The sequence below is a fragment of the Acipenser ruthenus genome, chromosome 24 (assembly GCF_902713425.1).
Source record: "Acipenser ruthenus chromosome 24, fAciRut3.2 maternal haplotype, whole genome shotgun sequence".
Taxonomy (NCBI): Eukaryota; Metazoa; Chordata; class Actinopteri; order Acipenseriformes; family Acipenseridae; genus Acipenser; species Acipenser ruthenus.
In genome coordinates this window covers 23655853-23671101 of record NC_081212.1, presented here as the reverse complement: position 1 = coordinate 23671101, position 15249 = coordinate 23655853, and the positions used below count along the sequence as shown (strand labels likewise).

At 44.3% G+C, this 15249-nt stretch overlaps 2 protein-coding genes across 17 annotated transcripts in view; one reads left to right on the top strand and one right to left on the bottom strand.

Annotated features, from left to right (window-relative positions):
- The window catches only part of terb2 (telomere repeat binding bouquet formation protein 2), a 36256-nt gene that overhangs the window by 1833 nt on the left and 19174 nt on the right, over positions 1–15249 (bottom strand). The window contains exons 1-4 of one of the 6 annotated variants that reach the window (XM_058998834.1): positions 1957–2474; positions 1555–1681; positions 1105–1186; positions 547–686 (exon numbers count right to left, since the gene is read on the bottom strand). In XM_058998834.1, coding sequence (XP_058854817.1) covers positions 547–686; positions 1105–1186; position 1555 — 223 coding nt within the window. In that variant the 5' untranslated portion in view covers positions 1556–1681; positions 1957–2474. The other 5 variants (XM_058998831.1, XM_058998833.1, XM_058998836.1 and 2 more) reach the window with 5 other exon arrangements.
- LOC117429450 (tight junction protein ZO-1) overlaps positions 3657–15249 on the top strand; it is a 97009-nt gene continuing 85416 nt past the window's right edge. For 6 of the 11 annotated variants that reach the window (XM_058998821.1, XM_058998810.1, XM_058998809.1 and 3 more), the window contains exons 1-2: positions 3657–4308; positions 6203–6356. In XM_058998821.1, the coding sequence (XP_058854804.1) occupies positions 3966–4308; positions 6203–6356 (497 nt within the window). In that variant the 5' untranslated portion in view covers positions 3657–3965. The remainder of the gene's footprint in view (positions 4309–6202; positions 6357–15249) is intronic. The other 5 variants (XM_058998819.1, XM_058998807.1, XM_058998820.1 and 2 more) reach the window with 3 other exon arrangements.

Below are 15249 nucleotides of genomic sequence, written 5' to 3'. Positions count from 1 at the left end.
TTTTTTGGTCATTTTCATTCCTGTAGATTACAATGTTATGGCATACTTTATGTCTCATAGGGTACTACTGAACTATAAAGTGGGAATTAAAAGAGTGAGATCAAAAAGATAAATAAAATGAATTAATCTCATCTGTTGATTAGAGACACACACATATTCATACAGTGACTGGCCTAAAAATTCGAGATGCGAGTATAATCAGAAAATTCCATAGTCTGCAATGTATGCGAGTATGAAGATGCAAGTGGTCATATGACATGTCATGATCTAAGACCAGACCTATAAAAGCTTTGTGAGACTTGTGTGCATCTACTCATAAACACGCATGGGAAAGCAGAAGGATCTCAGTTACTTCACAATGGGCATGATAGTGAGTGCCCATGCAATGGCATGGACCAACCTGACCATCAGGAATGGCAACTATGCAGAAAACCACCACCGGAAAAAACAACTCCGGTGGCAAGTGGGTCCTGACGAATTGAGCCTGCAACGTCAGTCAGTGTATTACACACCACTAGCTTGTTTTATTATTGTTTGTATACACACCTTTCTGAACATGGGCTGGGGGGAGAACAAAGTGACCCACAGACACAGCTCTATTGTTTTTGGATTTCTCACAGGCAGAAAGGTAGGAGGCGTGAAAAACCGTAATCCTATTTTCCACATAATCCAGACTCTGGTAAATCCTAGAACAAGAGCAGTTAACACAAACATATAGAATGCACACGTGCGTGTGTGTGTGTGTATATATATATATTGGGCAGCAGTGTGGAGTAGTGGATAGGACTCTTGACCGGAGGGTCGTGGGTTCAATCCCAGGTGGGGGACACTGCTGCTGTACCCTTGAACAAGGTACTTTACCTAGATTGCTCCAGTAAAAACCCAACCGTATAAATGGGTAATTGTATGTAAAAATAATGTGATAATTTGTAACAATTGTAAGTCGCCCTGAATAAGGGCGTCTGCTAAGAAATACATTTATATATATATATATATATATATATATATATATATATATATATATATATATATATATATTATTGCACAATATATAGTAAATAATAATAGTAATAATAAATGTTTCTTGGGTAATGACTACATTACCTTTGAGTATCAGGGTTGCAAGCATCTTCACTGAAAATATAGTCTGCTGTGAACAAGTTTGTTATCATCCCACCTTCAGCCACTGAAATGACACAAATAGTACAAAAAATATGTTAACTCAGCAGTCATTTTTATGATTTATTGAGAAACAGCTTTAAAAGTGTACTAAATCAGATTATATGTTGACAATAAATTTGATATTTAAGAAATGCCTATCAAAGATGAACCACTTACCCCACAAATCACATACGCGCCTGCTTACACTCTGAGAAAACCACGCTCTTTTGTTTTTAAACATCATCAAAACACGCCCTAACAAGGTCAATCCTATTCATATAATAAATATTCAGTGTTATTATTATTTATTGAAATTCCTTTATTGCAACTCAAATTTATTTAAAAAAAAAAATGTATTAAAAATTTAAAGAAATGCTTCCACGTTGTTGTTACTTATTTGTTTGTCTGTGACGGTCGATCCATGGCTTCAGTCATTTTTCTAATCTTCGTGAAGATCTACTGCTAGTGAATTCCGGTTAATCTGCGAACAAGTTATCAAGGTCTGAAAAGCTAATGAATCCTGAAACAACACGAAACAGACAACTTATCACAGCCTATTTGAAGTATGTGTTTTTTAAAACAGTATGGTTTTAAAATCACTTAATTATATTTTACTACAGTTTTCTGGTATTTCTTTCTTACAAAGGTCTCTCACGTCACCATCTCCACCCTCACAGGGTTGGAAATGTAGCACGCCTCGACGTCTGTATTAGTTTCCATGGTTTTAGAAATCGGTAAACCACACGAACCTTTCTACACTATTTATTTATTTATGTATTTATTAGGTGTACTCACCTCAATGAAAGTTGTTATTTTTTTTAGTAAAAAAAATCTTCACAAGAATCGATTCATATCCGACGCTCATTCATCTCGTGACACGACCCCGCAAGCGTCAGATCCGCACGTGGCTGGATTTGTGGAGTTCGCCCTTTGAATTGCAGAAAAAAAAAAAACCGCATTGTTTCCCTACTTTTGGTCTGACAAAAACAATTGCGTAGAAGTTTGTTAAGTGAATATTATATTTGTTAGGTTGCGTGAGATAAAACCCTGCATTTGTCTAGTGCGGTTGCGCGTAGTTCTCGTTGCTGTGTTGCCTACCGTATGTTCACAGTAATATAAGATTGTTTTTGTATTCAAGTTGTACACGTGTCCTGCTTTTTTTTTATTTAAAGACGATTGTTGTCTTAAAATATAGGCTTTTTAAACTTGTGTTTGTAGCAACAGCCTATGAAATATACAGTAGATATGTATCAGCAGACTATGAAATATACAGTAGATCATTTTCATGACAACTGTAAAACAGCAATTATTTGTCGTCAGTCAAATTCTGTGACACACACACACACACACACACACACACACACATATATATATATATATATATATATATATATATATATATATATATATATATATAAGAAATCACAGCAGCACTTTGATCTAGTGGTTGAGTCTTTGATGCATCCCTTAGGAAGCCTTGATCATGAAAGTTATTTAAAACTGTATTAAAATATTCAGTTAACTGTTACACTGCTGGTAATTGTGTTTGCATGATTTAAATAGATGTTTTCATAGTCAAGCCACCACCACTCAAAATGATATGGTGAAATGTAAGTTGAAAAGCAAAAGGCATTGATAAGCTGAATGAATTGCTCCATTATATTCCCAAGCAGTGTTAGTACACGTTATTATGTATGGTGCCAGTTCTGTATCGTTCTTCACAGCGATTGGGCTGCTCAGTTTAGTTGGTTCAAACTGTCAACTGCAGATTAACTCAGTTGCTGCAGATTTGTTTTATCCCATTGAAAGGCAGAATGAGAAAAGATGCATCCGTTAAATTAAAAGATCCCATATGTTCCACTGCCCCAGTGACCTCAAATCTGCTCTTCCTTTTGGTTCTGGACAGCGGGATTATAAGCAGGAAACCTAGAAGCCAAGGCCTTCAACAGGACCAGCACTAACACTATTAATCCTAGTGCATTTGATTGGCATTACCATTGGACTTTGCTTTGTTCATGAAAAATAAAACAATTCTGTTGATAAAAGGAACAGCCCCATTAACACAGATGACACAACAATGCAACCTGGAGTTCAGAATGGATTGATTTTTACTTTTTTCATGAAATTTGCCTGATTAAATCCACGTTTTCTGTGTGTAAACAGAAGAATCCTCTTCACACCTGAATCTGGAAAGATAATGTGAGTAAACAGCCCTCTCCACATGGTATTTATACATTTTAAAAATACATATATGAAGTATCAGAAGTATTTTCTTTGTTAGTGTTTAAAAATAAGATATCCTTGTGGTTACACAGTTTAGCAATGTAGCGACACAGGCAATATCAGGTATATATGTATAAAATGATAATAAATGCATTATATATATATATATATATATATATATATATATATATATATATATATATATATATATAAACACAGATTAGTGCACTTTTGTTTACACATTAGCTTCAATTTGAATATGAATATGCAGAACGGTTGAAGAAAAAACAAAGCACAGCAGTAAGGCAGTGGAATATTTAGAAAAACAGTAACCTCATTGTGGTCTTGGAGCAGTTAACAGTTTGTTGTGGGCTAATTAGAGTATTGTAATCCTCTTATAGGCTGCAAGCAGCAAGCTAACTTTGTGCCCAGTGCAGATTGACTGTGTTTCTTCTAGACGAATTGCAAGTGCAATATGTGCTGTTGGCTCTTTATTTTGGCAAAATATGCGCATTTCTCTCCTTGATGATAATATTGCAAAAGCTGAAGTGGAAGCTTTCGTTCTTTAACTGAATGTCAAAATGTTTGGGGGTGCAACTAAAATGTGGTTTGGTAAAATTCAAAAGCCTGAGAAGAAACCGTGGGGAAAGAGAAGTAAGTGGGCTGCTAAAATACTGAAGCACCAGAGAGAGAGGATACTGAAGGAACTGGATGTAAACAAGGTGCTACCATACTTGGTTTATGAGAAGGTGTTTTCCTTGGGGGAATACAAGGAGATTTTGACCCAGGAGAGCAGCTGGAAAAGGGCTGAGATGTTTCTTGAGAAGCTCTCTTCGAAGGGTCCCACTGCTTTCTGTGCTTTTTGTGTTGTGCTGGAGGAGGTGTGGCCTCATTTGCTTACCTGTTTTCTTCTGGAAGGTGATGGTAAGTTAAATGAATTCAAATCTCTCAAGGTGAAATCTGTTTGCTGTTTGCGCAGCTCTGTCACATGTAGTGTAATGCAGACTCTGTTATATGGATGTATTCCTTTCTATTTTTTCCTTAATTCTTCCTAAATGTACAGGTTTCAGACATATGATACAGCCTGAATGCGATGATGTTTTACTATTGCTGGCATTTTATTTCCATTCTATTCACAAGCCATATTTGTTTATAAATTTCAACCAGGTCATCATCAGCTGAAACTTGTGCTGATAGCATTTAGCTTATTGTATATACGTTTCAGAAAACAACCCCTCAGTAACTGTTTAACTGATTTTTAAGTAATGTAGTGTTTTTAAAAACAAAGATGGTGCGTGAGATTAAAAGAAAATGTCAGAACAAAAATTGTGTGGGAGGATGTTGTTTTTTATCATAGTAACATGCTTATTACAAATTATATAAGGCATAATGTAGACCCAATTGTAGAGAAAAGGAAATGGTCTGGCAGGTGAGATGTGGGCAGGTTTGTTGCCAGTGGACTACGCATATTTAGGGCACATCCTATACAAAGCTAGGAGAGAGATGGATTGGTCAGCATTGTTGGAAAGCAGGACCCAGGCTCAATGCAAGGTGTTCGTCTGTCAGGTGCACTCCAGGGCAGACAAACAGATCTGCAAAATTACCTATTTCCATGTAATGTCCTTACAGATTCTTTTATTATTCAATGTTTATTCTATCTACTGGGTTATCCAGAGGATTGTTTTTGTATTCATTGATGACATTGCAAGTGAAATAATTGTTTAATAGGTGTCACTTGTTTGTACTTGTAGTATCTCTCAGTGTACAAGTATTTTCTTTTGATTCGTAAAATGTAGATTTTTAGGTTTTATGTTGAAGTTGAGAGGAGGGAGTTGACGTGTCTATTACCTTCTGCCCTCTCTTCCTCGCCTTCTCTCTAGGTTCCTATGTTGTATAGTTTTGTAGGAAATTCCGGTGTGTATGAACAATACATTTTAAACTATTAATCTGCTAAACCAAAAAACAAATGGCATCAAGCATTTATCACAAGTCCTCTGTTGCTGTGATTTTAAAATAATTTGGCAAGTCTCGTGTTCTTGTTCTGCAGTTTCTTTTTTCAGATCATTCTGTATAACGGAGGCGTCTACAAAAAAAATTTGACTGATCCGCCATCTGGTTTGATGAAAGCAGATGCACTTCTAAAATTGTTTATTCAACTTGGGGAAAAAAAAAACACATTTTTTGTGGCCATACTGTTGGCCATACTCTGACAAGCTACTGAGGACATGACAAGAGAAGGAAGCCTGTGTCCCTGGATCTACAGCTACCGCACTGGCTGCTGTTACCTCTAGAAATGACTCTTGCCACTTTAAACTACCATTGCACCCTGTAATCCATTGCTGACACTATAATACAGTGTTAACCACTTTAAGCCACTGCAACCAAATTAGAACATGCAAAAAATAGCCACTGCTGTGTGGAGATTAGAGGCCTAGCCAGCCATAGAGGATGGTCAAGGTACTTCCGACTAGCTCCTGCTGGCTTGTTACTGTCTTTTTAGCCACTGAGACCTGATGGCAGCAACTTGAATTTTTTAAATTTAAAAAAAAAATTTTGCAGTTATTCTCCATTACTGAACGATTGCAAAAAAATGAAGTTCTTCTTTGGAAAAAAGAATGCACATAAAAAGAAAAGAAACAAAAGGTGTGCCCAAGGTTGTTCTATTTTAAGAACACTTCAAATCTTAGATGCTTCTGTTATTTTAAAACATGTGAATAAATATATTAAACAAATACATTGGCAGATTTGTAAAAAAAAAACACCACCAATAATAATAATAATTATATATATATATATATATACTTTTCTGTATTTCCAGATCAAGTTCCGGGAATAAAAAAATCATGTGTCAAAAATAAAAAGAGGGAAGAGGCGCGCATGGCCCCACATAATCAAGCACATGTGAGGGAACAATCTGTGGTGCAGCCACCCACTCCTACTGTCGCTCTGCCAGGGCCCTCCAGTGATCACAGGTAATATACTTCATGCATCTTTTTTATAATTAATCCCATGATGACTGAAGTTTACACTGACACTTATATTTCTATTAAATCAGTTGGGGCTCATCATTGGTCTACTTGCTTGTGCATACCGTATATTAACATAGTATTTAACTCAACTAACATGAATATTACATTTTATTGCATTCTTTGCATTGACCACATGGTGGTGCTGTGGATTGTAATATTGTAACTGTAGCACCTGGGAGTGCTTAACTTGAGCAGAAATGGGTTGTGTTTGAATTTGCACCCTGTTATTGAACATCAGCAGCATTTTTCTGGCCTCTTAGTAGGAGTGTCACCATAGAGGTTTTTCAAACATGTTTTTATTTGTATCTGTGTTGTTGGGTCTCAAAATGTCTATAATAAAATCAGGGTAAACCTTTGCAAGTTACTTTAGCCTGCTGGCATCAATGCATTAACATCTCGTCCTTTATTAAACCTTCCAGCACTTCAAGTGGGGTTTCCATTTTAAAAACAGATCATTGCAGAGCCATCTTTGCATCCTGCATGCTTGTGTTATTGTGAAGGGATGTAGTATCACCAATATTACTGGCTGTAGGTAGTGCACGTGATGGCAGGAATGTGCCTAGAAACATATTGGATAGAGTAACATATTGCAATCCAATTGTTAGAGCTTGCCATTGCCTCTGCTTATGGAGTGTGTTTCAGGAGCCTATGTACTTTAACTGGAATTCAGCTGCAGAAGATGTTCTCTCCTACCTCCAGGTCTTTATATATGTAAAGTAACAGCTGATGTCCACTCTAGTTGTGAGGTCATAACTGGACAAGGTGCAGCCCCAGCAGCATGAAGTGATTGTTCTCAGACTGATCAGAGCCAGTTAGGAGCACCTGCAGAGGGCTCTGTTAACTGCTTTACAGAGAAGGAGCTAGCTTTCTGGATAGGGAATGTTCCTTTTCAATATGAAAGGGTTTAGAAGATGGATGAGAGGATCTAGGTAGTATGTTTTTCTAATTGCAGTAAGTGGTACATATTTACCAGATTGACTAACATTCCCTATATTATTCTGCTTGATAAAGGTGGTGAATGAGGGTTCACTTCCCTATGGAACAAGTTACCAGGGGCCATAGCCATTTCAAGACATTAACGATGTGGTCTTCTCAGCCATACTAGTTTTCCCATTTTTTTGTGAAGGATTTTCTTCTTATAGTTTTAAGGTAAAAAATAAATAATAATAAAAAAAAAACAGTGTCTCGCTTTAGTCTGTTGGCTACTTCAGTTCAACATTTCTACATAGAAATAGCACTATAAGGCCCTTTTCACAAATCTCAAAGCACTGTTATGAGGAACGTTTTGTTAAAGGTTGTTTCATAAAATCAATTTTAATAAATTAAGTCAAGCCATTCATTTCTCAGCTGTTTTAGAGAGTTTATGAATTGGCTGTCTTAGTTTAATAGAACAGTCTTGAAGGTGTCTTTAAAGATTTGTGACTACGGCCTGTAGTAACTAGTAGTTCTACTTGAAAACATTACCATCTTACATCCACCATGTGTCACAGTCTGTTGCCTTTGCTCGAATGCTCTGTGATGACTTCTAATTGTGATACAGTATATAAACAAATGAACAGCAACACAAAAAGCATTGCACAGAAGTTGTCTTTCAGAACCAACACATCAGTGATACATGCTTTTAGTACAGTGCTGGATTTGTCATGAATGATGGATACCTTCGCATCCTAAGCTCTTCATCTCCAGAGAAGCACAATAGGAGGGTGTGACTTTTTAAGCCCTTTGTAATAAAATTAAAGATTAATAGGCTACTACAGTGGTCTCACTATACAGTATCACCATTTGACAATATGAGAATGAATCCAAGGTTCTAATTAAAGATGCATGTACTAAGCAGAGTAGTGAGTATAAAGCTGAAAGAACAGTATATCCGCGGGGGAAGGGCTAAGTGGAGGCATTGGGATGTGGGTTACAGTAGATGTGGGTTTCAAACACCAGCTCATGTCTCCATTTATAACAGTTGATCTAGGACACGTTCTCCTTTTGTGCTGTGAGTGATGCAAACAGCCCAAGGCATGCATCTCCCCCCAGCTTGCAGACAGGCTATGTGCCCCAAACCGTTAAAGACGCATCTTTGTATCTGTCCCCATCAGTCTTACCCTGCAGGTTGAAGAAGCATGCAGGGTGAGGAGACATGGAGACTGTGCGAGGAGCTTCAGAAAAATGATATGCAAGTAATACATATATATATATATATATATATATATATATATGTATATTATTATTATTATTTATTTCTTAGCAGATGCCCTTATCCAGGGCGACTTACAATTGTTACAAGATATCACATTATACATTATTTCACATTATACAGATATCACATTATTTTTACATACAATTACCCATATATACAGTTGGGTTTTTACTGGAGCAATCTAGGTAAAGTACCTTGCTCAAGGGTACAACAGCAGTGTCCCCCACTGGGGATTGAACCCACAACCCTCCGATCAAGAGTCCAGAGCCCTAACCACTACTCCACACTGCTGCCCCAGTGTGGAGTAGTGGTTAGGTTTGATTTGCTTTTGTTGTAATTAGCAGGACTGGCACCAGGTTTGTACAGATTGTATGCAGTATATAGTTGTACAGTTTATCATGAATATACTTCTGTGACGGGGTACTGCCCCGTCTTTATGATCAATGTTGGGACTGGCAGGGAGGGGGTTAAAATTCCTCCCTGCCAGAAAAACATGTGAGAATGTGGCTGGAGCCCTAATTGACTAATCAGTAATTATTGAATAATTGGGCTCCAGCCACAGGGAATAAAAGCCAGGGGAGAGGCCCTGGCTAGGGGAGAGAGTTGAAGGAGAGTTCTGGAAGGAGAAGAAGAGTGTTTTGTTTGTGCTGTGTTTTTCTGTTCCAGTGAAGGCAACGCCCAGCCTGGAAGCTTTATTTTGTAAGTTTTTGTTTTGTGGTTGTATTTTGTGTTTGAAACCTTTTTGTTTGGCCCTTGTGCCTATTTATTTTGTATTTTTGTTTATTAAAAACTTTATTTTGAACTTTAAAACTGTCTCTGAGTCTCAAACCTCGGTCCATCCTGTCACATTTGGTGTCAGAAACGGGATAGCGCCACCTGGAGGCTCAGAGCAGTAATTTTTTTTTTTTTTTTTTTTTCTTGCTTTTTTGGGAGTTTTTTTTTTTGGAAACCTTGATTTAAATGGGGAAGAAGAGCAGACAGCGGCAAAGGCAGGAGATGCAGCAGCCGAAGAAATGTAGGCTGCTGCAACAACAGCCACCCCAGCTGGAGGACCCAGCCAGTCTTTTCCCCTGGTGCTCATGGTGCGAGATGCAGGACCATCGATGGAGATCCTGCCCAGAAGTGCTACCAGCGGACTGGTGTGGGCGCGGTGAAGTCTATGGCCACAACTGGGCAGGACGCCCCTACGCCCTGGCCCAGGAGGAGGCAGATGACGACGGGGAGTTGTTTTTAAAAAGTCTCGCGGCAGAGTTGTGCACTGGCTGTGGGGCATATGGGCACACAGTGGCCATCTGCCCCACGCAAATAGAGGGGAGAAGAAGGAGGCAGAGAGGAAGGAAGACATGGGAGGAAGAGGAGTGGTGCACCCAGTGCATGCAGTATGGGCATGAGGAGCACCACTGCCCGGAGGTGTTATCGGACACAGACCTGGAGTGGGAGGAGCCCGAACGTCCTGCGCCTGAGTGGGAGGAGCCCGAACGTCCTGCGCCCAAGAGGGGGGAGTCGGTGCGTCCAGAGCCCAAGAGGGGGGAGTTGGTGTGGCCAGAGCCCAAGAGGGGGAAGGCCCAACGTCCAAGGTCCAGGTGTCCACCAGCAGAGGGAGAGTTCCTGCTGGTTTTGCCTCCATTACCGTCACCAGCAGAAGGAGCATGCCTGCTGGTTCCCCTGCTGTCGCCGTCCCGAGAGCCAGAGAGGGGTGAGCCGCCGTCCCGAGAGCCAGAGAGGGGTGAGCTGCCGTCCCGAGAGCCAGAAGGGGAGGAGCCGCTGTCCCGAGAGCCAGAAGGGGAGGAGCCGCTGTCCCGAGAGCCAGAAGGGGAGGAGCCGCTGTCCCGAGAGCCAGAAGGGGAGGAGCCGCTGTCCCGAGAGCCAGAAGGGGAGGAGCCGCCGTCCCGAGAGCCAGAAGGGGAGGAGCCGCCGTCCCGAGAGCCAGAAGGGGAGGAGCCGCCGTCCCGAGAGCCAGAAGGGGAGGAGCCGCCGTCCCGAGAGCCAGAAGGGGAGGAGCTGCCGTCCCGAGAGCCAGAAGGGGAGGAGCTGCCGTCCCGAGAGCCAGAAGGGGAGGAGCTGCCGTCCCGAGAGCCAGAAGGGGAGGAGCTGCCGTCCCGAGAGCCAGAAGGGGAGGAGCTGCCGTTCCCGCCTCCGCCAGCAGAGGGAGACGAGCTGCCGTTCCCGCCTCCGCCAGCAGAGGGAGACGAGCTGCCGTTCCCGCCTCCGCCAGCAGAGGGAGACGAGCTGCCGTTCCCGCCTCCGCCAGCAGAGGGAGACGAGCTGCCGTTCCCGCCTCCGCCAGCAGAGGGAGACGAGCCGCCGTTCCCGCCTCCGCCAGCAGAGGGAGACGAGCCGCCGTTTCCGCCTCCGCCAGCAGAGGGAGACGAGTTGTTGTTGTTCCCGCCTCCGCCAGCAGAGGGAGACGGGCCTCCGTTCCCGCCTCCGCCAGCAGAGGGAGACGAGCTGCTGTTCCCGCCTCCGCCAGCAGAGGGAGACGAGCTGCTGTTCCCGCCTCCGCCAGCAGAGGGAGACGAGTTGCTGTTCCCGCCTCCGCCAGCAGAGGGAGACGAGCTGCTGTTCCCGCCTCGGCCAGCAGAGGGAGACGAGCTGCTGTTCCCGCCTCCGCCAGCAGAGGGAGACGAGTTGCTGTTTCCGCCTCCGCCAGCAGAGGGAGACGAGTTGCTGTTTCCGCCTCCGCCAGCAGAGGGAGACGAGCCGCCGTTCCCGCCTCCGCCAGCAGAGGGAGACGAGTTGCTGTTTCCGCCTCCGCCAGCAGAGGGAGACGAGTTGCTGTTTCCGCCTCCGCCAGCAGAGGGAGACGAGTTGCTGTTCCCGCCTCTGCCACTAGAGGGAGAGGGGCCACCGTTCCCGCCTCCGCCAGCAGAGGGAGACGAGCTGCCGTTCCCGCCTCCGCCAGCAGAGGGAGACGAGCTGCCGTTCCCGCCTCCGCCAGCAGAGGGAGACGAGCCGCCGTTCCCGCCTCCGCCAGCAGAGGGAGACGAGCCGCCGTTTCCGCCTCCGCCAGCAGAGGGAGACGAGTTGTTGTTGTTCCCGCCTCCGCCAGCAGAGGGAGACGGGCCTCCGTTCCCGCCTCCGCCAGCAGAGGGAGACGAGCTGCTGTTCCCGCCTCCGCCAGCAGAGGGAGACGAGCTGCTGTTCCCGCCTCCGCCAGCAGAGGGAGACGAGTTGCTGTTCCCGCCTCCGCCAGCAGAGGGAGACGAGCTGCTGTTCCCGCCTCCGCCAGCAGAGGGAGACGAGCTGCTGTTCCCGCCTCCGCCAGCAGAGGGAGACGAGTTGCTGTTTCCGCCTCCGCCAGCAGAGGGAGACGAGTTGCTGTTTCCGCCTCCGCCAGCAGAGGGAGACGAGCCGCCGTTCCCGCCTCCGCCAGCAGAGGGAGACGAGTTGCTGTTTCCGCCTCCGCCAGCAGAGGGAGACGAGCTGCTGTTCCCGCCTCCGCCAGCAGAGGGAAATGAGTTGCTGTTTCCGCCTCTGCCACTAGAGGGAGAGGGGCCACCGTTCCCGCCTCCGCCAGCAGAGGGAGACGAGCCGCCGTTCCCGCCTCCGCCAGCAGAGGGAGACGAGTTGCCGTTCCCGCCTCCGCCAGCAGAGGGAGACGAGTTGCCGTTCCCGCCTCCGCCAGCAGAGGGAGCCGGGCCGCCGTTCCCGTCTCCGCCAGCAGAGGGAGCCGGGCCGCCGTTCCCGTCTCCGCCAGCAGAGGGAGCCGGGCCGCCGTTCCCGCCTCCGCCAGCAGAGGGAGCCGGGCCGCCGTTCCCGCCTCCGCCACCAGAGGGAGCCGGGCTGCCGTTCCCGCCTCCGCCACCAGAGGGAGCCGGGCTGCCGTTCCTGTCTCCACCTCCCGAGGGTCCGCTGCTGCTGCCGTCGCCTCCCGAGGGTCCGCTGCTGCTGCCGTCGCCTCCCGAGGGTCCGCTGCTGCTGCCGTCGCCTCCCGAGGGTCCGCTGCTGCTGCCGTCGCCTCCCGAGGGTCCGCTGCTGCTGCCGTCGCCTCCCGAGGGTCCGCTGCTGCTGCCGTCGCCTGGGGTTGCCAGGGATCCTGCATCGCCTGGGGTCGCTACACTATGGCCGGAGCCCCAAGGAGGGGAGTTGCTGGCCATGAAGAGGGGGAGGGAGGTCAGGAGAACAGCTCCCCCAGCTGCACTTTCGCGGCAAGATGGTGTGTGGCCGGAGCCCCGGAAGAGGGAGCTGCTGGCCATGAAGAATTGGGTGGTGCCGGACGTCCCACCATGGCCACCCCCATGGACACTGTGCTTCCCCCTCTTCTGGGACTGAGACTGAGGGGGGAGGTGGCCATTTAGGCCATGTTGTGCTTGGCACAAGGGGGGGGATATGTGACGGGGTACTGCCCCGTCTTTATGATCAATGTTGGGACTGGCAGGGAGGGGGTTAAAATTCCTCCCTGCCAGAAAAACATGTGAGAATGTGGCTGGAGCCCTAATTGACTAATCAGTAATTATTGAATAATTGGGCTCCAGCCACAGGGAATAAAAGCCAGGGGAGAGGCCCTGGCTAGGGGAGAGAGTTGAAGGAGAGTTCTGGAAGGAGAAGAAGAGTGTTTTGTTTGTGCTGTGTTTTTCTGTTCCAGTGAAGGCAACGCCCAGCCTGGAAGCTTTATTTTGTAAGTTTTTGTTTTGTGGTTGTATTTTGTGTTTGAAACCTTTTTGTTTGGCCCTTGTGCCTATTTATTTTGTATTTTTGTTTATTAAAAACTTTATTTTGAACTTTAAAACTGTCTCTGAGTCTCAAACCTCGGTCCATCCTGTCACAACTTCTTTTGCAACATTTGGGTGTGTGTTTATTTTTATATACAGGCCATGCTAGGCTGAAAAGACCTGAAGTTTCTGACCTTATGTAATGTTATTAAATGGTGTAAGAGTGGAAGGTAAACGAAAAAGTGAAGACAATGTAAGTCAATTGCACATTGTATTTGTTTATTCATTTCTGTTCTAGTAAAACTAGGACAGTAAATGCCTCAAGACGTTAGTGCTGGGATTTCGCATTCATAGTGTGTGTGTGTGTGTGGGGGGGGGGGGGGTGGATTCAAACATCTCGCTCTGTCAGCAGAACAGTCAGCACTCGTTTCATATAAACTCAGAGCTGCAGAGAAAAAACAAACCAACCCAAGATCCATAGTGGTTCTCTGCATCTCTTTCATTTTCTATTTGAAAGCTGAAATGCAGCTGTAAAGTCCCTTGAGATTCTTAATCTGTACTACACTTGTTTTCATATTTCAAGAACACTATAGGCACAAGGTTTAGCCTTTCTTAATGTTGTGAATATGCAAGTACCAAATGTCCTATGGTACTGCTTTTTCAAGGTTGGGTTGCTTAATACGGATTCAAGCTGATCGTGCGGTTCAGTTAACTTTGTTTGTTTGTATCTGCACCTGTTTCTCCAAATAGAGTGAGTAGTTCAGGAAGGAGGATTTACTGCACTGCTCATTTCACTGTGTAATTATGCAGTGAATATTATTGTCAACATGTTTACACTGGTATACAGTATTACTAGCATCCAGAAAGCAGCATACTTTAATTCCCAGACAGAATACTAAATTTAAATAAATTCGATGAAGCTTTGTTGCGCTGTGTTGCACTTAGTTGCAAATTCTCTTTTCATATATTGTTTTCGGCTTATTATTTTGATAGCAACAAATTTGTTTCCTTTTCTTTTTTACATAGATTTTGTTTTGACTTCAGTTATTTCTTTTTCATTTTGTGGCATCCATCCAGATGGATTCCACTCTAAAAAAAAATGGTTAGAATGTCAGTTCACATCGCTTAGCAACAGACTAAAGCTTTTGGGTGTGAGCCTGGCAGGAACCCCCTTCACTCCTAAATAACTGTTGTTTTGTTAGCAGTTTCAATGAACACCCTTGCTTGCTGCACTGCAGGAACTGTCTCATCCAGGTTCACAAGCTGAATGCTTCCATTGACCTTTTCCCTTGAAAAAGACACTTTGCAACGCATTTGTCAGTTTATTTATTCTTTTTTTTATTGTTGATTTAGAGAGTGCTGAAGGTGAAATCTGTTTCAACAAGCGTGGCTGAACAAACCCATATGGAATCGCATACAGTAATGTGTAAGTGAACAAGTGACTGACATTTGTCTAACTGCAGTGGAATGATAAACTGAGTAGATTCGTTCTTGATTCAGCCAGGTAGAGCTTAGAGTACAGCAGAGATGGAGACTGCGTGAGTGGGAAAGACGTGCTGACAGGTAAGGTTATACTCCACACACCCCTGTCATCCATGGCAGAAAGGATGTGCAGTGTCGGAGCTTGTGGAAGGGAGGTATCTGGAAATACACTCGTCACATGACAGTTCAGGGCAATGGGTTTGACATGTTTGTGGCAGTAGCAGGACTGTACTGTTTATTTTATGAATGCAGTGTCAGATTAGAAGTAGACAAACAAAGTCTGTCGGATAATGAAAGAAGAGAATAGCACCAAATATTACAATATTCAGGCAGGGAAATTTCGCATGGATTATTCTGTTCAAATGAACTTGTCCTAGACTAAAGAAATTGTGTTTGGCTTTGCTTAGTTATTTATATCCACTATTGTTTCTCAAATCCTTCCCCCCACTAACTACAGCTATGGCCAAACATTTTGCATCGCCTAGAATTTTAGGATTTAGACGAAAAA